Raw genomic sequence first — 24,313 nt, forward strand, 5'->3', positions numbered from 1 at the left:
GCCATGTGCCACTCCCTCACCTCTGGAATCTCACCCACACATGCCCTGCTTTTTTAGCGCTCCTCTACCATACTGGAATGTTCTCTTCTCCCCATTCAACCTTGATGGCAGTCAGCACGTTAACTACCATGAATTTTAGAAACCTACTCTGTGCCAGGTGCTCTGCTAATTGCTTTATGTATTATCTCACTGAATCCTCAAACAACCCAGCCAGGGAGGCCTGATCGTGCCCATTTTGCAGATGGGAATACTGAGGCGGAGATCAAGTCACCTGCCTTGTGTCACTTTGGAAAGAGTTGGGTGGTGTTTGAACACAAGTTCATCCGTCTGTACTTTTAACCCTCCCGTTACTCTGTCTCCCACAGCACTTCCCTTGTGTTTCTTGATTATTTTATCTTAGTATCCACATACGTCTTACACTTTCAAGCTAGAGAATAAGCTCTTTGACGGGAATGGCGGGAGCTCCCCCTATAGCTCTGTTGTGGTTGGTTGTATTAAACCAGCAGCTGGTAGGTGGAGAGCGTGCCATGACAGGCAGAGACGTGCAAAGGGCAGGCCATCTAATGGTGTCTTCCTGCCTACATTTCTCGCTGCTGCAGAAATTATGTCTTGCTTTCGGTAGACAACCCAGTTGGGCAGTGTCAGTACAGGCTATGGCTGTTCTACCAGCCAGAAGAACCAGGTCTGTCCAGGTAGAGTGCAAGGCCCAAGCTGCAAGAGCAAGAGAACCAGTTTTCCGTAGGTCTGGAGTCCTGGCCTGGGGCCCTGTGGCAGACATACCTGTGCTCTTGTGAACTCCCACCTGGATAAGGGAGCACTCAAGGAAATAAATCCCTAAACAAGAAGTCAGATCCGATAAGGGTTAAAGACAAAATGCAGCAGGGACGATGTGGGGAAAGTGACTAGGTCAGTAAGGACCTCCCCAGGAGGTGACATATGTGTTCAGACCTAGGTGACAAGTAGGGGCCACTGGGACCAGGGTGAGTGTTCAGAGCAAGGAGCCTGCCTCGCAGAGGGTCTGAGGCAGGAACCAGCTGGCGGTGTTCTAGGAAGAGCATCTCAAACAGGGTGGCTGGAGGGGACAGAGCTTGGGGAGCAGGGGTTGATGCCACACAGGGTCTGGATCACCAGGGCAGTGAGTTCCCACCTTGCCTGACATGTCACTCCCAGAAACTAATGACATTTGTGCCTCTTTCCAAGGACCTCCACCAAACCTACTGGCAGTGGAGATGGCCAGCCTGGCACTCTCTCCACGTGGTGCCAGTTGGGCAGGGCACCAGCACAGCCAGCATACGATGGCCCGGATGCCACTGGTTGCTCCAGGTCCTACTCAGCTGCCCCAGGGGCTGAGAAGAGAACTATCTCAGAAAGCCCAGAGCCCATTTGGGCCTGCCTGTGTGCTCCAGCTCCCTAGCTGGGAAGCTCTGTTGAAGGCCCATAGACCGTGACTTTGGATTTACTTTGAATGCAATGATAACCCATCAGAGCAGTGGTTCTCAACCTTCCTAATGCCTCAACCCTTTAATACAGTTCCCGAGGGTCGCGACCCACAGGTTGAGAACTGCTGCATTAGAGTGTTTATAACCAGGGTCTCATGTTAGGTGATAAAACATTTTTTAAGATGACTTCAACTGCCCCATGTAAATGAGGGGAGGTGCATGGGGGGGCGAGAAACACAAATGGGGGGATGAGGACTGCCACCTACAGCTGTGCATCCCAGGGTTATACTACATCGTGGGCCCTGGGGAAACAATGCAGAGACGGGGGCAAGTGGACTGGGTGCAAGATGCTGGTAGCTTGGATTAGGACATGAGGTAGCTGGAGAGAAGTAGGTAGATTCTGGATATATTTGGAAGCAGAGTTGCTAGGACATGCTGATAGTTTATCTACAGAGAGGGAGGAGGGAAAGAGAGTTATTGACTGGAGTAAATGGAGGGAGGTGGTGCTGTTTGCTGAGACAGGGGAGGTTGCTTGGGGAGGAGCAGGTATGCAAATGAAAAATCTAAAGAAGATCCAGATAAACTTGCGGGGACTGACTGGCAAAAGAAACAACCTGTACCACCTGGGAGCAACATCTGGGTTTCTCTCAGGTATTTATTTCCTGGAAGCCCAGTGGGCTTATGAGGTGGCTTAAAAGACAGGGCTAGTGCTACTATTCTGTTCCATGCATGGCCTGGGCACTTACATAGAGCCCCATCTTCGGACCCTGTGCTTGGTTGAATGCTCTACTCTGACCATCTTAAAATGTTTAGTGATTCTTAAATCAAGGGCCCTGCATTTTCATTTTGCACTGAGCCCAGCAATTTGTGCAGCTGGTTCTGCTATGGTGGATGAGGAGACAGCACCAGTAAGCTTGGGCCAGCTCGTACAGAAGTACAGATTCAAACCAGAATGAATCCAAGGGCAACAGATGCTTTTGACTGACTGTACGTGAAGTGCTTGGTACAGCGCCTGGAATAGCAAGTGTTTCCCAAACAGCAGCTGTGAAGTAACAGGAATTACTGTGAGGACCATTTAGGAGTGTGAAGTAGGAAGGTCCTGGAGCTTTTATCTTGGGAGGAAGAGAACAGAAAAAGCTAGGTAGAGACGAACATTTGTTTGGGGAGCAAAGGTGTGAGTGACGGGTAGAGCTCGGTTTGGCATTCTAAGGATGGCAGTTACTAACTTCTGACAGTGTTGACATCTAGGACTATGGATTTTGCTGCAGGAGTTTGGCCCCTGTGGTTCCACTATGTGTGGCTGCTAGGGAGACTTTAAAGGAACCTGTGCCTGGGAGATTTTGCCCCAGGCACCCAGCAACTGGGGGAAGACAGGCTGAAGGGAGAGTTGGCAGTTGTGGTCATAGCCAGAGCTGGAAGCCCTGGCACTCCCTAAGGCTCTGAAGGGAGGGCCAGGCAAGCCCGTGAGGCGTGTTGGTGCTCACGCCTTCCCTTCCATCTTTCTCTCAGGTGGAAGGACTTGCAGCCTGTTTCTGAGAGTGTGGTTTCAGGGCCAGGGTAGACTTCCTGACGGGAAGGGCTGGGGTCTCACGGTGTGATTTCACTGCCCCCGCCCCCCCCATCATGCCCCTTCTTTACTTTTTGTGATCTTAAAAAACAGTGTCAAAAAATTAACTTGTCCTCTGGGACCGAGGCCCAGGCCTCTTTAGCAAGACTTGTTATGTTGTACAGAAGCAAAGCAGGTAGTGGGATCATCCGATCAGCTCCCATTTGGTGGCACCCGTTTTTGTGCTGTGCTGGGGACTTAATAGCGAAGCAGGTGTTGGCTGGTGAGAGAGACAGACATTGTTGTGGTTGTATATTGTTGAGCAACAGACCACCCCCAACCTTTGCTTAAAACAACAACCATTTTATTAGAGCTCATGATTTTCTGGTGAGAAATTCAGGCACTCCTTGGTTGGGCAATTCTTTTTCCGTGTTGTGTTGACTAAGGTTGGTCCATGGAATTCAGCAGACGGTCAGTCCGGGACGTCTGGGGTGGCCTTGTTTGCATGGCTGGTGTCACGATAGGGACGGCCTCAGCTGGGGTCACTGGAGAGCACCTGCAAAGGCCTCTCCAGCATGGGGGCCTCCAGGTGGTCCGACTTCTTACATGGCAGCTCAGGGTGTTCAAGAGAGGAAGTGGAAGATGCCAGTCTTGTCTGGCCTGAGCCTGGAAGCTGGTGCAATGCCACTGACATCCACATTATCCTGTTGGTCAAAGCTGTCCCAGAAGCCACCCTGATTTCAGGGGGTGGGGACAAGGAACTTGTCTCAGTGGGAGGCATGTGGAAGAATTGGTGACCATCTTTAATTCCTGATGTGAAGACAAAGAATTATAGTTGAGTGTGGAATGTGCCAAAGGGCACATAATCTCATGGAGAAGTATGTATGGGGGCCGAGTCTGTGCAGAAATGGGGGCTGCAGATAGGGTGGGAGAGTCAGGGAAGGGGTCACAGAGGTGGTGACGTTTGTGCATTTGAACTAGGCCTTGAGGACAACTGGGATTTGTCAATCAATGTAAGGTGGGGGAGGCGGGCATTCCTGGTGGAGGGCACCATATTTGCAGAGGTGCAGAGGGAAGGGGGAGTAATATAGGATGTTGTTGGCGGGGGCAGGGGCTAAGGTTTGGAGGGATTGGGGCAGCAGACAAGTCCTAGAAAGCTGACAGAGCCAGATCATATTTACAACAAGGGATCGATGTGATCAAATTTGCACCATGGAAAGGCATTTGTATTAGCGGCGGGGGTGGGCGGGGCGGTGATGGGAGGTGGCAGAAAGACCAGGCTCTTGTAGTCATTTTGACTCTATTTCCTAAGAACAGTGACAATGGGTGGCAGAGAAGAAGGACACATCCAGGAGCTACTTAGGAGGCAGAATGGACAAACTTGGTGACTAGTTTGGGGTGGAGAGTTTGCAGAGTGAAGAATGCAGGCGGGCCTTGTGCAGGCCGTGGGGCTGCTCAGCAGGATAGCAGGCAGGAGCAAATTTTAGGGCTGATGACAGTGATTGGATTATTGTGTGCAAGGGGCCAGGGAGAGCTGTCCAGGAAAGGGGGCAGGAGCGAAGATGGTCTCTGCGTTATGTCTGAGCCAGGAATACAGATTTGGGACTTAGCAGCTGTTAGGCCTTAGCTTAGGCTGTTGAGACTTCCCCAGAGGGTGTGAGTGGACTAAGAGAAGAGGAGGGCTGGGGAGGAGACCTAGGGACCTGGGACCTGGGGATCTCCTGCATCTCAGAGATGGACAAAGGAAGACCAGCCCACCTGGGCAGAGAAAAGGGGTTGCCAGGGAGGCAAGGGGAAGATGAGACAGGTCTCCTGAACGGGGAGGGAGGGAGGTCTGCAGAAGCAGGGAGCTGAGTGATCCTCCCCTCGGTGGGTGCCTGGAGGTGGAGAGACTGAGTGGAAGCCGCTTTCCTAGCACCACGGCAAGGCTTGGTCCAGGGACCTAGCTGTCGGTGCAGCTTCCTGCCTCACAGGAAAACCCCCACGTGTTCTGGAACCGGATTTTTCTCTTGGAAGTTTTCAAGGCATAAAATCCTTAGAAAACTGGCTTTCCTGAGTAGATCATTACAGCGACTCATCATTTTATAGCAAGGGGATTTTCCATGGCCAATTAATGAGGACTTCCCTCCATTCACACTGAGCTGCATTTGGAGCTGTGTGTGTGCATGTGGGTGTTGTGTACACTTGTGTTTTTGAGTGTATGTGTGTGACTCACACCAGTCTTTGGATAGTTAAGCCTCGAGGCCCCTTCCAAGGCCTGGGCTGGTGCCTTAGTCTCCCCTCCTTTACGCTGTGCCTGAGGACGGCACACATTTTCATCTCCACTATAAGCCATCATTCTATCTCTGGGAGTTCTGCCCCCAGAACTGGTGCAGTGGGCGAGTCTCCCCTGTCCCTTCCATTGCACTTTTTGTTTTCTTCCTGAGACAACATCTTGCTCTGTTGTCCAGGCTGGAGTGCGGTAGTCTGAACCCGGCTCCCTGTAACCTTTGAGGTCTCGGGCTCAGGTGATCCTCCTGCCTCAGCATCCTGAGTAGCTGCAAATACAAGTATGTACCACCTCACCTGGTCTCAGACTCCTGGCCTCAAATAATCTCCTTACCTCAGCCTCCCGAAGTGCTGGGATTACAGGTGGGAACCACCTTGATCCTCCTCCCTTCAACTTTTGAGACAAGCTCCGGTCTTCCCAGTGGGGGCAGCATGGTTTAATGGCACATGTATAGGATTTGGAATCAGACAGGGCCAAGGTCAAAGATGTACCCTTGAGTACCTGTCTGCATAGTACTATGGCTGGAAATGTGGACTGCAGCAATGTGCCTGGGTACAAACTGTGGCTCTGCCACTTACAGCAGGATGAGGTGAGGCCTATGACCTCCCCTGCCTCAGTTCCTCATCTCATATAAATGGGAACCCTTCTAACAGCACATCCTAGGGCTGCTGTGAGGTTAAATGAGTTAGTACACATGAGGTGCTGTGTTCATAGATAGCTCATGGTGACTGTTAGTGGTAGGATGTAAGTGGCCTCCTGGGACTTCTGTCTGAAAGTGACACCGTAAGGTCAGTGAGGACAGAGACTGTTGCTTTGCTTCCTTGGCATCAGTCACAGGTGCTGCCCTCGTCACTGCTGCTCAGTGAATACTTTCAGAATAAGTGAATGAAGTGATAAATGACCTCTCGGTTGTAAATAAATAACTTTCTCATTTGGAGACCTCCTGACACCCAGATTAATGGGCCCTGGCCCCTTTCTGAGAGTTTCCCTTTAATTAGGTGATATTTACATAATGTAAAGTAAACCATTTTAAATTGCCCAAACTCTTCTTTTTTTTTAATTCTTGGGGATTCATTGAGGGTACAAGAAACCAGGTTACACTGATTGCATTTGTTAGGCAAAGTCCCTCTTACAATGGTGTCTTGCCCCCAAAAGGTGTGGCACACACCAAGGCCCCACCCCCTCCCTCCTTCCCTCTCTCTGCTCTTCCTTTCCCCTCCCCTCCCTCCTTCTTTCTCTCTCTGCTTCCCCCTTACCCCACCCCCACCGTGACCTTAATTGTCATTAATTGTCCTCATATCAAAGTTGAGTACATAGGATTCATGCTTCTCCATTCTTGTGATGCTTTACTAAGAATAATGTGTTCCACTTCCATTCAGGTTAATAGAAAGGCTGTAAAGTCTCAATTTTTTAAATGGCTGAATAGTATTCCATGGTATACATATACCACAGCTTGTTAATCCATTCCTGGGTTGGTGAAATTGCCTTAACTGTTTTTTTTTAATTATTAAATCATAGCTGTATACATTAATGCAATCATGGGGCACCATACACTGGTTAGTTATTGTGTTAAGACATTTATATTCTACATTTACTAAGTTTCAAATGTACCCTTGTAAGATGCACCATAGGTGTAATCCCACCAATCACTCTCCCTTTGCCCATCCTCCCCCCTCCTTCCTCTCCCTCTCCCCCTTCCCCATATTCTTAGACTATAACTGGATTATAGCTTTCATATGAAAGCCATAAATTAGTTTCATAGTAGAAATTGCCCAAACTCTTAACAGCTCAGTTGCATTTTCTATATTCATAATGTTATACAACTACCACCTCTATCTAGTTTCAAAACATTGTCATCACCCCAGAATAAAAGCCTGCACCCACTAAGCATTACTCCCCCATGCCCTGCCCTCTAGCCTCTGACATCCACCAGTCTGCTTTCTGTCTCTGTAGATTTGTCCCTTCTGGATCTTTCATGCTAATGGAATCCTACAATATATGGCCTGTAGTGTTGGGCTTCTCTCACTCATTGTGATCCCTCATGTAGGGAGTATCAGTATTTGGTTCCTTTTCATTGCCAAGCAATACTCCATTGTATGGGCATACCACAGTCTGCTTGCCCATTCATCTGGCAAGGGGCATTTGTGCTAGTTCCACCTTTTGTCTATTGTGAATAGTGCTGCTGTGAACAGGTGTGTATTTATGAAGTCTGACAATTAAGTTTGCAAACTCTTCCTAGGAAAAGTGCTGCATACATCATTGCTGAATATCACTACGATCACTAGATGGCTAAAGGAAATACTTCAAAGGTGACCATAGTGATATTCAGCAATGAGGTATGTAGCACTTTTTCTAGGATGTGTTCGAGAACTTAATTGTCAGACCTCTTACGATGACAGCTCTATATGGCCATTCTAGAAAGAGTTCCAAAATTGCATTGAAGGGTGGACTAGGCCCTGGTGTCAGTGCACACTTTCCCAAGAGTACTTTGAAGGTGACCATCATGATATTCAGCAATGAGATGTATAGCACTTTTTCAAGAATGAGTTCTTGAACTTGAATGTCAGACCTCATAGTTGTCTGAGTAACTGATTTCAGTTTCTTTTGGGTAATTTCTAGGAGTGGAACTGCTGGATCCTATGGTAATTAGTCTGTAAGATTTTAAAATGACTTTGCCTTATGATCTCTGGGCTTGAGTATACTTTTTTTTTTTTTTTTTTAAGGAAAGAAACAGGAAAAGAAAGGAAGATCATACGTATCCATTCTGTTGCTCTGTAAACCTCGTTACCATTCAAGGCCATCACCTCTGCAGAGACCAAGGTCATGTTAAGGGCAGGGGCTCTGGGTCCTGCTCACTGTAACCAGGCTGGGGGCATCTCCGTGGGGTGCCTCTGAGGGATGTGAATACTTTAGAAACTTGTAGAATTTTCGTTCACAGGTAGCCTTGGTGGCCAGAGAGAAGCTGTGCAAGTGATGTCCATCCAGGTGGAGTTTATTTCAATCCTCACGTTTTAACCTCTGGTACTGTGGGCCAGCCCCTGTCCTCCTATCTCAGGTGTCCCTTCCTGCCCAGAGTGGTGGCTGAGTTTGCCCGCTGAGCTCCTCAGCAGCCTGGGTACCAACAGGGTTTGAGGATGTCTTGCTCACTCCCCTTCCCTGCTCCAGCAGGGCTGGCTGGTGGCCCTGCTGTCACCGCCTAATTCATTCTAGACTCCAGACTTCCATCATTTAAAAACTTTTTAATATTAAAAATTTCAGACATAAAGAAAAATTAAAACAATGGTAAAAAAAAAAACAAAAAACCCAGTATACTCATCCATTGTTAACATTTTGCTGTTTTTGCTTATATTTATGGTTTTGGTGACAATAAGAATATTTGTCCACTGGTGGCCTCTGCAGAGGTGTTGGCCCAGGAGGGCGATGAAGTCTACAGAGCAACAGAGTGGATTCCTGCCTTTGTTGTTTCCTTTTTCTTGTTTCTTTCCTTTAAAAAAAAAAAAAAAAAATTGCACCCAAGCCCATAGATCAAATGTGTTGTTAGTTTATTTGACCTGGGAGCCCCTCGAGGATCATGCATTTCATCTGATTTTGCATCTTTAATCTCTTTTCATGTAAATATCACTCACAATGATCTGTGATACTGACTTTTTGGAGCGACTGGCCCAGTTGCCTTGCAGAATATCCTAGATGTTGGTTTGTTAAATTATTTCTTTGTGGTGTCATTTAATTCGTTCTTCTGCGAGCTGTATTTCCTGTAACCTGGAAATTAGGTTTGGAGATTTGATTAGATTCAGGTTAAATGCCTTTGGCAAGAATCCTTGATTTTATAAACTTCATGTTGCATCCCCGCGGGAGACACACAAGATCAGGGCCTGTCTGATATGGGAGTGACCCCAGGGTGACAGTGTGAACACCCACTCCCTATGCATCTACTGGTTATTAGATGGGGGAGATTTGCAAAAATGGCTATTCCCTAAGGCCGCCTTCCCTCCCACGCACGAGTGCTGGCTGCCATCCTTCTGCACAGGCTTGCTTCCCTCATCACTAAGCAACGACTAGGGGTCAGTCACATCAGGATAGATGTTTAATCCCCTGGCTTTAATTATGGATTTTTCAGGTGGGGAGTTGGTATAATGTCCTACTTTGACCGTGGCAAAGGACTTCTTTTGAATGTCAGTATGCACTCATGGATTTTTATTTATTCATGGTTTACCATCAATTACAGTTAAGTATTCTTTTTGATGCCTGAATTATCCCAAATTTGGCCAGCAGGAGCCCTGGCAAGCTGGCTACTAGGTCTTTGCTTTCTGGCATAAGATCCCCCAGACTCTTCTAATATTTCTCCTACCCTAAACCTGGAATTAGCTACCCTGTCTCCCCGAAAATAAGACAGTGTCTTATATTAATTTTTGCTCCCAAAGATGCACTAGGTCTTATTTTCAGGGGATGTCTTATTTTTCCATGAAGAAGAATACGGTACACATTTATTGTTAAATGAAAATAAAGGAAATTTATTACCTGTATACGGTACCCCCACTCCTGTGCCACTGAACACCTTCACCAGACACCCCCACCCCCACCCCTTTATCAGACATTTCCCCCCTGGGGCCTGCCTGGGGACTGTCACTGGGCTGGCTGGGGCCTGGACCTGGGCTGGAGCAGGGTCTGCCACTGACTGAGAACCTTCAGTCATCATGAGGGCGGCCGGAGCATCAGGCAGTGTCACCAGAGACAGACCAGCACTCACCACCTTCAGCGGGTCCTGCCGGCTCCGATCCTCCGCATCTGCGAAAGTCTCCTCCTCTCTCCCGCCCCCGCTCACCGCTCACTCCGACCTCCGCTCCGCCTCCACACAGCAGTGACGTCAGGACTCCGCATAACGTCACTGGTTGCTAGACGCCAGTGGGTGGGGGGGCGGCTAGCAACCAGTTTACGGTAAATTAATTTTAATTCCGAGACAGAGCCTGGGGGTCCTTATTTTCGGGGGGATGCTTATATTTCACCCAGAAGGAAACCTGTAAGTAGGTCTTATTTTCGGAGGATGTTTTATTTTCGGGGAAACACGGTATTTCCCCAAGGAGATCCAATTCCTTTTACAGCAGGATGGTGTTTAGAAGAAAGATTAGGGTGTGGGTATGCTCGTTGCTATGAGAGTGGTAGTGCTCTAGGCCAGTGGTTCTCAACCTTCCTAATGCTGCAACCCTTTAATATAGTTCCTCATGTTGTGGTGACCCCCAACCATAAAATTGTTTTCGTTGCTACTTCATAACTGTGATTTTGCTACTGTTATGAATCGTAATGTAAACATCTGATATGTAGGATGTATTTAGGCGACCCCTGTGAAAGGGTCATTTGACGCCCAAAAGGGTTGCAACCCACAGGTTGAGAACACTGTTCTAGGCCCTTTCAGTGTGTGGTCGCTAGGAAATAAATATTTTTTTCTAAATCATGAGTTCATAACGCACCTTAATTGATTTTAACATTATAGGTTTTTTCTTAACTTTTAATTTTATTTATTTATTTAAATTTATTTTTTTGTTTTAGCAGTTTTGCCCAGGGCTGGACTTGAACCCGCCACCCCCGGTATATGGGGCCGGCACCCTACTCCTTGAGCCACAGGCGCTGCCCTTTATTTATTTATTTTTTTAGAGACTGGGTCTTGCTGGGTTAGCCAGGCTGGAGTGTTGTGGTGCCATCCTGGCTTACTGAAGCCTTGAACTCCTGGGCTCAAACCTCAGCCTCCTGAGTAGCTGGGACTGTGGGTGTGAGCCATTGCGCCCAGCTCCTAACTTTTTTCATATCTTTACCTCTTACAGCGAAAATCTTGGTTCTCTGTTAGGAACATTAATATCATTACTTATTTGCTTTATTTGACAATATACATATAATAGTTTCAAAGCCCCAATATCAGTATTGCTACCCATGATACAGCTACTAAGTAGAATTTAAGCTTTCTTTGCAATTCTTTTTGCCTTTATATTATATATCCCATTAAGGATGTACAGCCAGAATACTGTGCTACTTGAAATGATTCTTTTCTCTGTGTGGTCATATTAAGAGTTTGTTATAGAGTTGTGTTCATTTGTTTCAGTGTTGAATTATAGGGTCTGCTTATTTGTCCTTCATGATATAATTGTACTTTTTGACTACATCAAACATTTACATTGTACAAAAATCAAATTGTACATATCCCAGAGAATCTTGTTCCCTGCTCTCCCACACTCCAATTCTCCCAAAGAGAATTTTCTTCTCCCAAAGAAAGAAAATAAAATCCAGAGAGGTAAGGCAACTAGTCCAAGGTCACACGGCTCATTCAAACTGATTTAATCCAACAGATCCAGACATCCTCTTTGTTCACAGATTTCATATTTCAAATTTGCCTACTCACTAAGCATATGTTTTAATCCTGTGATCAATGCTAGAGGCCCTTTAGGATCGTTCACAGGTTCAGGCAGGCCTGCAAAAACTGTGAGTCACTCTGATGTGCACATTCCTGGCTGAGGTTGAACAACATGACCTTCTGCCTTCTTGTTTCAGCTCTCTTATTGTAAACAGGTGTCCCTCTCACGGTCTACCTATGCTGAGGTTTTTGTATTTTTGTGCTTCTGACTAGTGATTTCACTATGTACATGGCCCCCCGGCCCCCAGCTGAAGTACTATGTAATGTTTTTCAGCACAAGGAGGCTGTGACGTCCCTTACTGAGGAATGAGTTAAGCTGCTGTTGGCTGTGACTTTAACGATAATGAATCAAAAATATATATTGAAGGTGTCTTTAAACAGAAACACACATCAAATACAGTGATGTATTGATCGGTGGATGAAAATTTTGTGACCAGAAGCTTGCAAGAATCTAACCCTATATTTCCTCTAGGAGCAAAGGTTCAGGATTCATCAATTCAGCATACACAGTGTCTTTATAAATCATAGTTATCAGCAGTAACAAGAATTGACTGAATCTATTGGTGCGCTCCCACCTAAGGGGGCACAATGTAAGGGTATATGGCACACCTCCTGGGTGCAGGACACAACCACAACAGGGACTTTTTCTAACAAATGCAAACACTGTAACCTAATCATTTTCACCTTCATATGAATCTGAAATTTTAAAAAAAGAAGAATTGACTGAATCTATTACACAGTGCTGTATTCTCAGCCCTAAATATAAAAGAAGTTAGGTATAGTCCTACCTTCAAGGAATGTGCAGCCTCATTGAGAAGTAAGACACGAGGAAATTCAAGTAATAATAATATACAACAGTATGTGATTAAGACCCCCAATAAGTGACAGAGCCATAGGAAATGGAGACAGGGAATAGTCTAGTATCAAAATACAAAGAAGTTGCCATGGTCCCAGCATCACAGAAGTCTGCACAGTGGGAACAGAATTGAGATTGGAATCTAAAAGATGGGGCTGCTGTGAACACCTTGAAAATCAGAAGGTCAGGCGCTGCCAGTGGGGGAACAGCAAGGTATTTTAATCTTTGCAAAAGTAAACACTGGAAAGATACCCCAGAAGCTAATAAAAAACAATTCCAACAGCTCTTACCCAGCGTTGGAACCCCAGGAACTGAGGGGGCATTGCCTTTTCTGTTTGTTTGGCTTCCCTTGGCTTCCTGACCACATTCCCCCACCCTGCCTTTTTCTAACATTTCTGCCTCTGTGAACAAAGTCAAACTGACCACTTTCCTTTCCACTCAGGTTTGCAGATTTCCACGCAGCTGCTTCCACCTGCTCGCCCTCCCGAGCCTCCTTGCTCACTGGTCGGCTGGGCCTTCGCAATGGAGTCACACACAACTTTGCAGTCACCTCTGTTGGGGGCCTTCCGCTCAATGAGACCACACTGGCAGAGGTGCTGCAGCAGGCCGGCTACGTCACTGGGATGATAGGTAACTCTGGACCCTGTCCACATGCGGCCACCTCGCCTGCTCTTATCTGCTTCCTTGCACATTTTTGCTGTGTAAGTTAGGGACACTCTTAATCACTGAAAAGACCTAAAAGTGGGTTAAAACATATATGGACCTGTTTTCCTCCCACTAAAACAAGCCTCAGTGTGAGTGGTTGCTTTCATTAGTGTGGCCGCTCAAAGATGCCACCAGCAGCAAGGTGCTCCCTGTCTTTTCAGCCTTAGCACCTTAGTGTTTGTCTTCGTGCCTGTCCCCTGCCTGGCTGCCAGGAAACTTCACTGCCTGTCACCATAACTTGGCTCAAGGAAGGAAGAAAGGATTAGAGGCCTTGTTTGTCCACTTTTATAGGAGAACAAATCTTTTCTCAAACACTCCGCAGCCCCAGCAGAATGGTACTTCTTGGCGGGAGCTGGGTCTCATGGCCATCCCTCGATGTGCCCCAGGGCTGAGAAACTGGGGATAGGGTTACGATGGACTTGGACTTGGGCACGGTGATCCTCCCACCCCTGAACAAAACCACAGTCACATTAGTAGGATAAATGGGGACAGGGGTATTGGATAGGAGACCAGCAGTGTCTGTCACCCTGTCCAATGACTTCCTGTCCCTTTAAATTGTTTTTTTTTTGTTTTAAGGCACCTCTTACTCAGCATGTACTATGTACCAGGCACTGAGTTATTTATTTGCACTGAGATTGTTATTTCTCTCGTCATACTGCTGAGAGAACTGATTGTCAGGTGTGGGGCGATTGCTCAATGTTGTCCAGACTGGAGCTGATGAAGGCAGGACCTAGACAGGTGCACCTGGCCCCAGCCTTGCCCCAGGCTGCATTTCACTGCCATTCTCCCCTCCTGGGGCCAACATGACCCAGTAGTCCCAACAGCATCCTCAGCTGCCTGTGCTTGTTAGTCTAACTCTCAAAGAGCTGGGTCCCTTGGGATCCCCACCTCTCTCTATCATACACGGAATAGCAAGGGGGAGTGTGCTGGAGACAGACAGGCAGACGCTGAGGGTTTCTGTGGGCCTGTCCTGGGTGCCTGGTGCACACAACTGTAGAATGTTGCTCTACCCAAACCTAGGGCTGGCACCTCTCACTTATCAAGGAGCCTGGACATCCTTTTACCTAAGCTCAGAAGGGCAAGCTTCAGACAGGAGGAGAGACCAATTAAGGTCCATCCCTTCTCCCTTTCCAATCCCTTTCTCTCCATACCCAGAGGTATAATTAATGCAAATAACATTAGCACTAAGACACCATTGGTGACGCTCCCCTGTGGGCTGCCTACCCTTGCTAGACCAGTGTCATGTATCCATTTAAACCTCACAGCCAGGAAGGATTTGGTCCCAGGTCTGCCAGCCTTCTGCTGAGGTAGGAGAGGGGCTGGCTTCTTCTGGAGCCAGGTTTGGTCTCACCACTCCTCAACTCCCTTAAACTCCTATTGAGCGTCTGATTGCAGGTTGACTCTGTTTTGCTGCCACCCCCTCATCTCTACTCACTATTCATGGCATCTTTTGCAAGTCCTGGGCAGGATATTTAAGCATGTCCACTTGTCGAAATTATGAACTAAAGTGTACTTACAGGAGAAATTAAAAACCCACCAAGGGAATAGCGAGTCTATTGATAACACCCATGCTTTGCTTCTAATCTTGATCCATGTTTATGTTTTTACCTAGTTGTGTACATACCTCTGGCTCTCTTGGTTTTTTCCCTTCACATTATTTTACATTTACATGTAATATAATTTTACCTATTTATTATCATTTTTATAATTTAAAAAAAATTTATAATTTCAATGTTGTTTTGTACTTCCATTGAATATTTAATTTATTTCCCTCAATTTTTTAATGAGTTTTTTTTTTCCCCCTAAAACCTATAGAGCAGTTGCAAGGAGGAAATACTGGCCAGCGGAGCTGTTGTCATGCGAGGTCTGACAATTAAATTCATGAACTTGCCACCATGCACTTACACTGGCAGCACTGTACAAACGACTCTGTAAGGTTTCATGACCTTGGTATATCAGGGTCTGACAGCTATGTTCACGTTGATGTGTGGCAGTGTCTACTGATTGGTGTTCATTATTGTTGCTGCATGATTTTGTGTGCTGTATGACAATAGCTCTGATGGTCATTCCAGAAAAAGAGTCCTAAAATTGCTTTGATGGGTAGACTGTATGCTGGCATTAGTGCACAGCTTCTCAAGGGGACTACTTCAAAGGTGACTGTAGTGATAATCAGGAATGAAGTGTATAGCACCATTTTTTTTTTTTGTAGAGACAGAGTTTCACTTTATTGCCCATGGTAGAGTGCTGTGGCATCACACAGCTCACAGCAACCTCCAGCTCCTGGGCTTAGGTGATTCCCTTGCCTGAGCCTCCTGAGTAGCTGGGACTACAGGCACCCGCCACAATGCCCGGCTACTTTTTTGTTGCAGTTTGGCCAGGGGTGGGTTTGAACCCGCCACCCTTGGTATATGGGGATGGTGCCCTGCCCACTGAGCCACAGGCGCCGCCGGGTAACACCATATTTTAGGATGAGTTTACGAAGTTAGTTGTCACACCTCAGTATACATTTCAACCAGGTTCACTAGTTGTTAATTTTTGCCATATGCATTTGTCTTTAAAAGTTAGCTTGGTAATATTTTATTGAGGCCCCTTCCAATGATTTACTTAGACACACTCTTGTGGCTGCCATTAATTTTTCTCCTTTGTGTGGTTTCATGCTGCTGCTGTTTTGATCTTGGCTCCACATTCTTTTGTTTGCCCCTCACCTTGTGGGGTGATCTCCCTGGGGTCTGCTCCTCACAGTGAATGCACAAATCAGAGAGTTCTGACATTGTCAGAGCTCTTGCTGCACATTGCCCAATTATTCCCCCAGACTGAACCCATTTACAGATCAGGGGGCAGTGGGGAATCTGACTTTCCTCATTTGCTGCCCTGTGGCTCAGTGCTTGAACTGTGGCTGCTGATGTTGCCAGAGAGGAAGCTGATGTAACTGGGCAGGAAGCCGGCATTTCTGAGACTCCACAGGGTGGTGCACCTGCACCCTAGGCCACCCAGCACCTTTGCAGGCCCAGTGCAGGAGGGCAGAGTGGAGGGTGTGAGGGGCTGTGCAGAGTCATGGTGGCCCTTGCAGGGCCAGAACTCAGCCTGCTGGCTTCTCTGGGTTCCTGGCTCCCCCTTTGACTGTAGGCTTCCTGTGTGGGTCTGGAGTTGTCCTTGCTTTGTGTTCCTGTGGACTCCCTCTTGGCCCCAGAGAGTACAGCTTTGGTTCCACCCCCACTGTCTTTGCAGCCTGTCTTTGCTTGTCCTGGGCACAGGGCAAAGCACATGGAAAACTGAGTGTGTGATCGGCTCCTTAGAGGGCTTGGTTGAGGATTTTTCTGAAAATCTTTCTCTTGTTTTTCTACAGGCAAATGGCATCTTGGGCACCACAGCTCTTATCATCCCAACTTCCGTGGTAAGAATTCTTTTGTAGATTTGTTACTTGAGAAACAGAAAGTTAAGATCTGGGTGGAAAAGGACTCCACTAACAGTTAAGCCATCCTGTCCCTGGGTTAGGACATCTTGGTTCACAAGGTTACATGGTGCCTTTGGGGAGGCCAGGGCTCACCTGGACTTGCACCCCCACCCCTTGCAGCACCTTCCCTGGCCCCTTCCTTAGTGCCTGGCAGCCCCTGTGGCTGCCCCATTTCAGGCCCATCCGTTTGGTCTCTGTTTCCTCTTCTTTGCACCCCAGGGAACATTCCGCCCCCCAGGAGGCCCAGTCATGGCTAATCTGGGAAGATGTAAAAACTGCCTGGTGGGTTCACTGAAGCAGGAAACAAGGCCGTGGACCCAAACAGGAGATGCTGCCTCTTGGCCTCTTCCTGCAGCTTTTGCTTCCTGCGATTTCTCACCCTCTGGCCTTGGGGAAATAGGCCAAGATCAAGCTGCCAAAGCCAATTCTCTGAAAATCAGTTTGCTGAAAGATGGATTCTCCAAACGTCCAAGTCACTGAATTATTTACTGACGGTCTCTCAGAGCTGTTGTTTGTGGCACTGCTCTTTCTCTGACCTTTTCCGCTTCATGTGGGAATGCACGGACTTTCCCTTAAAAGCCGTTTGCCATGATCTCAACTGTGGTTTCTCCCTGGTCCTGGTCCTACGTGACGGTCCCCTTCCTCTCCAGCTATTTAATAAGCAAATGGGCATCATTTTCCTTAAACATGGCTCTCTGACTATTTTGCAGACTTCTCCCCTTCTCTGGCCTGATATCTCTCCTTACCTCCGTAGAAAAGGGCCACACTGCTCTGCCCTAGACCTGGGAGTGGGTTTGCATCTGAAAGTTTCTGCGTTTGGTGAATGACTTTGGAGAACTCAGGTGGAGCTGGCCTGCAGCAGGCCCCCACCGGCTGGTGGCTAGGTCCTCTTCAACTCTCACCTCCCTGGCTCTTTCTCCTTTTTCGTTGTCCCTGTGCCCCAGGAGGGTGTTCATGGCATCTTCCAGGCATGCTTTTAAAAAACAAGGGCAGATGGGAGAAGTGAAGACTTAGCTTTTCCACAAACTAAAAATAACTCCCAAACTTATTTCCTCCTTGGTCTTCTGTTCTCTCATTTGACTAATGAAGGGTTGGGCCCGATCAGGGGGTTGGCACCTTGAAGTGCGTATCCCTAGAGTCCTGAGCCAGGGCATCCTGAGACTGGGTCCTGTGGTCCCATGATGGAGTTATGGTGTCTGCCATGGGCATGGGGAATGGAAGAGAGAGCACCTCCTCTGTATCAGCTGTCCTTTGACCAGACAGTCCCAAAAAGCCTGTGGCGTGGAGGCTGTGAGGTTTCTTGGTGCTCACCTTCAAGTACACTCCTATCTCCTCCTGCCTCCTGTCCCCCCTCTGTGGTGCACCACCCTGGTTCCCCATCAGCCTCATGGCCTCCCTTTCAAACATGCCCTGGATCGTGCCTCCTGCACTCATATTTTCTCTCTTTAATACGCATCCAGCCTAAAGTTTTATTAGAAAACAGCCGTGCTGATTTGTGTACATAAGGCCCTGGGTGCACCACAACGACAGCATTGAGTAACTTCAACGGAGACTGTCTGATGCCTGCAAGACCTAAAATATTTACTGTTTGGGCTTTTACAGAAAAAGTCTGGTGCCTCTGGTCGAGACTCATCTTGATACCAAATGCAGTAACATCTCAGGGCTATGCCATTGATCTCAGGGGTATCCAAATCTGTTTGTACAAACCAGGTTAGCATAGAGGTATCAAAAAAGTGGGTTTCTTTTCAGTGCAACAGACATTTACAAGTTGTGCTACATACATACCCCATATTGGTTTGACAGAGATCTGATGTCCTGACTCAGGAGTGTAGCATCGATGGGGAAGACCCTATCACAGGTGGCACAGAGAGTGATGACTGGCAGGCAGTCTGCAGGCTGCATCTCCCAGGGGTAGGAGAATGGGGGAGTGTAGCGGGTGCATGCAGTGAGGAGTTAGAGAAATTCTGCAGGAAACTGCATGCCCAAACTGGGCTGGGAACTAACACAGTTTCACCTGTGAGAGACACAAAGCAGGGAATCCCAGGCAAAGCCACCGAGACCCCAAGATCCTCCGACCCCTCTTGTCGGCAAATGCATGTCTCATGAGTTAATGTGTGTATCTTCTTTTCCCTTCAGACAGAAGGTCCTCGAGGACAGAATTTATTCTTTTTCCCCCTAAAGTGTCATACAGGGAGTAGGTTTTCGTCAAATACTGAATGTGCCTATAATTCCACCAAGGATGTTAGGTGTTCCATAATTCTCTCTACTCCCTCCCAACCTGGGTTCGTTCGAATCACAAGATGTTCTGCAAATCTAGTTTTACAGCCAGAACACAGCAAAGTGATTTTCTATGCATACTACAAAGGGATATTAATCCAATCCTCTTTTAATTACTCACTGCATAGCACTGTAATATTAAATCATAGGAAATTAAATTTTTGCCATGGGCATAAGAAGTCAGGCACAGGAGTGTAGCTGAGTGGGGGTGCTAACCAACTGCTTCTTTTCCAGGTTTTGATTACTACTTTGGAATCCCATATAGCCACGATATGGGCTGTACTGATACCCCAGGCTACAACCGCCCTCCTTGTCCAGCATGTCCACAGGGCGCCCGACCACCCAGGTAACACTGTGCAATGTATTTCCTGTGGGCTCCAGAACAAGGTGAAGACCCAAGGCTGTGGTCTGTCAGGACAGCAGATAGGGGAGAGTAGAGATAGTGGACATTCGGTCCAAATTTAAACACATTATTTGCATGAAGTACAAGAAAACTTTCAGCAAAGATGAGGTCTGCAAAATTTTCTTACTGGAATTTTCCAGGTTCCTAGGATTATTTAGCTCAGCTGGAGGGGTGCCTTGTGCTGCCAGGGTCTCACGCTGCAGGGGGAGGGCGTGATGGGGAAGGCCTCCCTCTTCCTCTGCCTGCTGGATCTGTGCCTGGTCCACTCACCTGGCCCAGGCCCTGGACATAAGGAGGGACAGAAAGAGAAAGTGCACAGCGTTCTTTTTGAGCTTCTTCCTCACCGCTGGACAAGAACGCCAGCATTCTGACGTCGGAATGCTGCACAGGCACTAAACAGGATGTTTTTAAAGCATATTCCACGAAGTGGGAAAATGCTCATGATATAACAGTAAGTGAAAAAGGCAGGAAGCAAGTCATCAACAGTAGAATCTTAACTACCTCTGGACCCATATCTTTGCAGCCCTATAGAGAAAGAATCAAAAGAGATGTGCTAAAATGTTATCAAGGGCTCACTCTGGTTGCAGGACTAACAGTTTTCATTTTTTCTCTCTCACTGTATCTCCTAAATCTTCTGCAATGGGCTTGCAGTGCATGTATGATCAGAAAAGAAGATAAGCTTTACTCAGGTTATAGAGTGACACAAACCACAATAGCTCCACTGTGGCACCGTGGTGATTTCTAAGGCTGCAGGTGTCTGAGCCACTTGGGGATGGTGAGTCTCAGCTGACTCAATAATAACACAATAGTTCATATCTGTTCATATCTATATGTACCTGATTTTATAGGAAAGGAAGTTTATTTTGTCCAGGTCACACCAAAATTGGTAAGAGCTAGGAATAGACTCATACTGGTAAGAGGTAGGAATGCACATTCCAATCTGGGTCTTTCTGAGTCCAGAGCCCATGTCCTCTCTCTGTTTGCTACTCAAAGTGTGGTTATTCAATCAGCTTCATAAATATTACCTGTTAGAAATGGAGAAATTCTTGAGCTGGGCACAGTGGCTCACTGCTGTAATCCTAGCACTTTGGAAGGTCAGGGTGAGAGGATCGCTTGAACCCGGAAGTTCAAGATCTGTCTAGGCAACATAGCTAGACTATTGTCTTGTGGGGAGAAAAAAAATTAATTGGGGGCGGTGCCTGTGGCTCAAAGGAGTAGGGCGCTGGCCCCACATACCGGACGTGGTGGGTTCAAACCCAGCCCCCGTCAAAACTGAAAAAAAAAATAAAATTAGCTGGGCGTGGTGGCACAGCCTGTAGTCCAGCCTCCCACTACTCAGGAGGCTGAGGCAGGAGCGTTGCTCATGCCCCAGAATTCAAGGCTGAAGCGAGCTATGATCACGCCACTGCATTCTAGCCTGGGCAACAGAGTGAAACTCGAAAAAGCAAAAGCAATGCAGAAATCCAGACCCTATTTTGAGGCCTGCATTTTAGCAAGATGCCCACGTGGTTTGTGTGCAGGTCACAGCATGAGAAGCGAGGTTTGAGAGCATCTTCTTGCCCTCCTCACCAGCGGTGCCCTGGCCAGCACACCTGTAATCACTCCTGGCCATATCAAAGGATGACATATGTCAGCCAATCTCTTTGTAATCTGTGTTAAAATCAAATAGAAAATAAAGAGTTGGCTTAAGAGGGAATAAAAGGAGAGAATGGAAATGATGGTGGAGTTGCAATTACATAATCAAAAGCTCAACACAAATATGGGGTTATCGTTGCAATGCCCAGCATGGTGATAACTCCTTTTCTCTTTTAAAAACACTGTGGTCCTTGGCAATTACCTACTCAATCTGACCTTGGCTTATTCTGTAATGGAGTGTGTGAGCACGCAGGAGTGGTGAGGAGTTCTGATTTCTTCACGGGTTCTTTCCTGCCATAGTGGATGATTTTTCCTGCCTAAGGAGCCTTCTGTCACCCTCTTCTCTCTGCTGCCCTCAGCTTCTCTCCTGGTTCTTTGTGGTGTCCAGATCTGAGAGCTCAAGTTTGTAGTGAATTCCTAAAACACTGAGCAATGTGGAATGCACCTTATCTCTTTGAGACCTCCGATACCCCTGTACAGAGGGCATGAGCCACCCCATGCTGCAGAGAAGGAAACTTAAGCTCTGGAAGCTTAGGTAACTTGCTCAAGATGGTGATCAGAGTAACCATTCAGTCGCATGGATGGGCCAGCCATGGCTCCATTCATTTTCATCTGTAAGATCAAAGTTGGAGTTTGTTTTTTCCAGAATATATTATTGGTTTTGTTCTCATGTTTTTTCCCCCAACCACTCAAGTTCCTCCCAAATCCCCAGACGTGGTTGAAAATTAAAATTGTCCCAGGCCACCTTATATATTCTGTCCTATTGTCAGACTCAGAGAAATGTCCAGTGGTGCACACCGTACACAGAGACCACCATTCAGGTTGGACAGTGGAGGAAGCCAGCAGTCGGGTTACTGATTAGCTATAAGACTCTGCTTGAAATAAACTATCCTGTTTAGGCCACAGTTTCTCTACTTGCAAAATGGGAGTCATAATGTCCCTAGCTCACAAGGTGAGCCTCACAGGGTGGCCAGCTTGTCCCAGAAGCATAAATATCTATTCAAAAGGAATGGAAGAGAGTGATATATGTTGGTTTTACACTTGGAGACGGTGGCTGACTGGCAAAATCATTTGGGGCTTGGCTGTTAAGCATTTTGTAGTTACATGCGCCTTTGCCTGAAAACATTTTGTTCTACTCCATAACTACTCAGGTTGTGGAAATGAATAACTTTAGTGTCCACACCCAGGAACCTCGAGAGAGACTGTTACACTGATGTGGCCCTTCCTCTCTACGAAAACCTCAGCATCGTGGAACAGCCAGTGAACCTGAACGACCTTGCAAAGAAGTACGCTGACAAAGCCACCCGGTTCATCCAGCATGCGAGGTAAGGAGTCCCCACCCTCCCCGGAGCCGCCTACTCCCACCCACCTGTGCACACACACCAGGCCTCAGCACCCTCAAGGCCTTCGAGGAGGTTCGTTGCTCAACAAGGTGGATGTATACAAAACTGGACAACAGCTCCCATCGGGGTTAGAAGTTCCTCAGGTATGTCCCCAGAATTCCTGGGGACTCAGCCATCCGCTGTTCTGCCCGTGTTCCATGCCATTATAATTTATTCTCTCCTACTAGGTACAGGCTGCTTGAGGGTAGCACCTGCCCACTGTATTCTGTGTGCTCAGGGCATTTTGTTCAATTCATTTGTTGCCAGGGTGTATTAAATTAGCTTCCTCCCAGTGCTGTAATGACCAACCAGTTTAGAGGCTAAAAGTAACTTATTCTCTGCAGATGTAGAAGCCAGATGTCTGAAATGAGTCTTAGGGCACTAAAATCAAGGCGTCAGAGAGCTGCTGCCTTTTGGAGTCTCTAAGGGAGAATCAGCTCCTAGTGGCTGCTGGCAATCTTAGGTTATGGCCACAATTCTAATCTCTACTTCTTTTTTTTTTATTTTAAATTAATGTGAGGGTACAAATGATTAGGTTACATTGTTCGCTACTTCTGTTGTTCCTTTGCTGTTTCCTCTTTTGTATTCAAGTCTCTGTCTCTTATGAGAATACTCCTGTTTGTGTTTAGGGTTTACATGGAGAATCCAAGATAATGTCCCTACCTCAAGATCCCTAACCTAATTCCTTCTGCAAAGTTCCTTTTATCATACAAAGTGATGGGATTTCAGGAATCAGATCCTTTGCGGGCCATTACTCAGTCTGCCACACAGAGGCTACAAATTCCAGCATCTACAGGGCCCAGACAGGTAACCTTAAAGAGGGAAGCAGCCTGAGTGTGAGGCATTAGGGAGTGGTGGGGCCTGTAGTGAACTGCTAAGCACAGGCTGTAACTAAAGGGGATTGTCACTACCCAGCTCTGGCTGCGTGTTGCTTCTTTGTGAAAATGTGAGCCTGGGATGTCAGCTCTCTCCCTTTTACAAGAGAGACAGGTGTTTGTGTGAAATCTCCTGGTTTTTGCATGTTAGAGACTGCTAATAAAAAATAAAAAAGCAAAACCAGAACCATACCATAGAGTGTCTCTAACAAATTATGTAGGCGTGATGGCTGCCTTTATCGGGTGTCAGGGCAAACAGTGCACATTGTGAAATAGTGGATTATTGCTCCTGAATTGTGCTCATCCAGGGGGCACATGCACAGACCTTGAACTGCAAGTGCATTTGCACACATGACACACGGTCACCATGCCAGGACGTGCCCTGACCTTTCATAAGCGTCCTAGTGCTGTCTCCCCATGGAGACATGGACTTTCTCCCAAGACTCATAGACTCCTCAAGGTTGATGGAATAGTTTCCGATAGGTCCTTGGCATTTTTCATAGCCTCAGCCTAAGTAGGCAAGAAAAAATGTGCTGTGTAGCTATCCACTTGCACAGAATTAAAAGAGGACTCCATCTGTGGGTGAGTGGTCACACCAACCCCTTGAATGCGCAAGAATCACTCCCACTGTTGCTTACCCATGTCAGACTTTTCAAGAGATGTCAGCAGGTTGGATAGAGGCAGCCATGGAGGGGATCTAGGCATCATGTTTTCTGGGTAATAAAACCTAGCTAGGACCTTGATCTCAAAAGCAGCCCCCAATGGCTTCAGAGACTGCGTCTTCAGGATTTGTTAGGTAGGACTTTCTGTGGAATACTGCTGTTTTATTTCAGATTGTTGATACAAATCGGACAAAGCCTCTTCTCCCATCTGGAGAGCTGAGCATCTCCCAGGAACTCTGAGATGGTTTCAGGCCCCTGTGCCCCAAGGCAGGTAGATGCTTCCTGGCTGGTGGGGATAGTCCCACCTGGTTTCCATGTGGCTCAGACCACACACAGTGTCCTGACGTGGAGGGAAGGCAATGGTGAAGGGCCTGTACTTGCACCAGGTAACTAACCAGTTAAAAAGTGAA

General features: G+C 47.2%; 1 protein-coding gene across 7 annotated transcripts in view; it reads left to right on the plus strand.

Moving 5' to 3' along the window:
• ARSG (arylsulfatase G) overlaps window positions 1-24,313 on the plus strand; it is a 126,062-nt gene that overhangs the window by 58,968 nt on the left and 42,781 nt on the right. For all 7 annotated transcript variants that reach the window (XM_053568045.1, XM_053568046.1, XM_053568047.1 and 4 more), the window contains exons 3-6: window positions 12,953-13,140; window positions 16,562-16,609; window positions 19,181-19,292; window positions 22,172-22,309. In XM_053568045.1, coding sequence (XP_053424020.1) covers window positions 12,953-13,140; window positions 16,562-16,609; window positions 19,181-19,292; window positions 22,172-22,309 — 486 coding nt within the window. The remainder of the gene's footprint in view (window positions 1-12,952; window positions 13,141-16,561; window positions 16,610-19,180; window positions 19,293-22,171; window positions 22,310-24,313) is intronic.

Source organism: Nycticebus coucang, chromosome 18, assembly GCF_027406575.1.
Source record: "Nycticebus coucang isolate mNycCou1 chromosome 18, mNycCou1.pri, whole genome shotgun sequence".
NCBI lineage: Eukaryota > Metazoa > Chordata > Mammalia > Primates > Lorisidae > Nycticebus > Nycticebus coucang.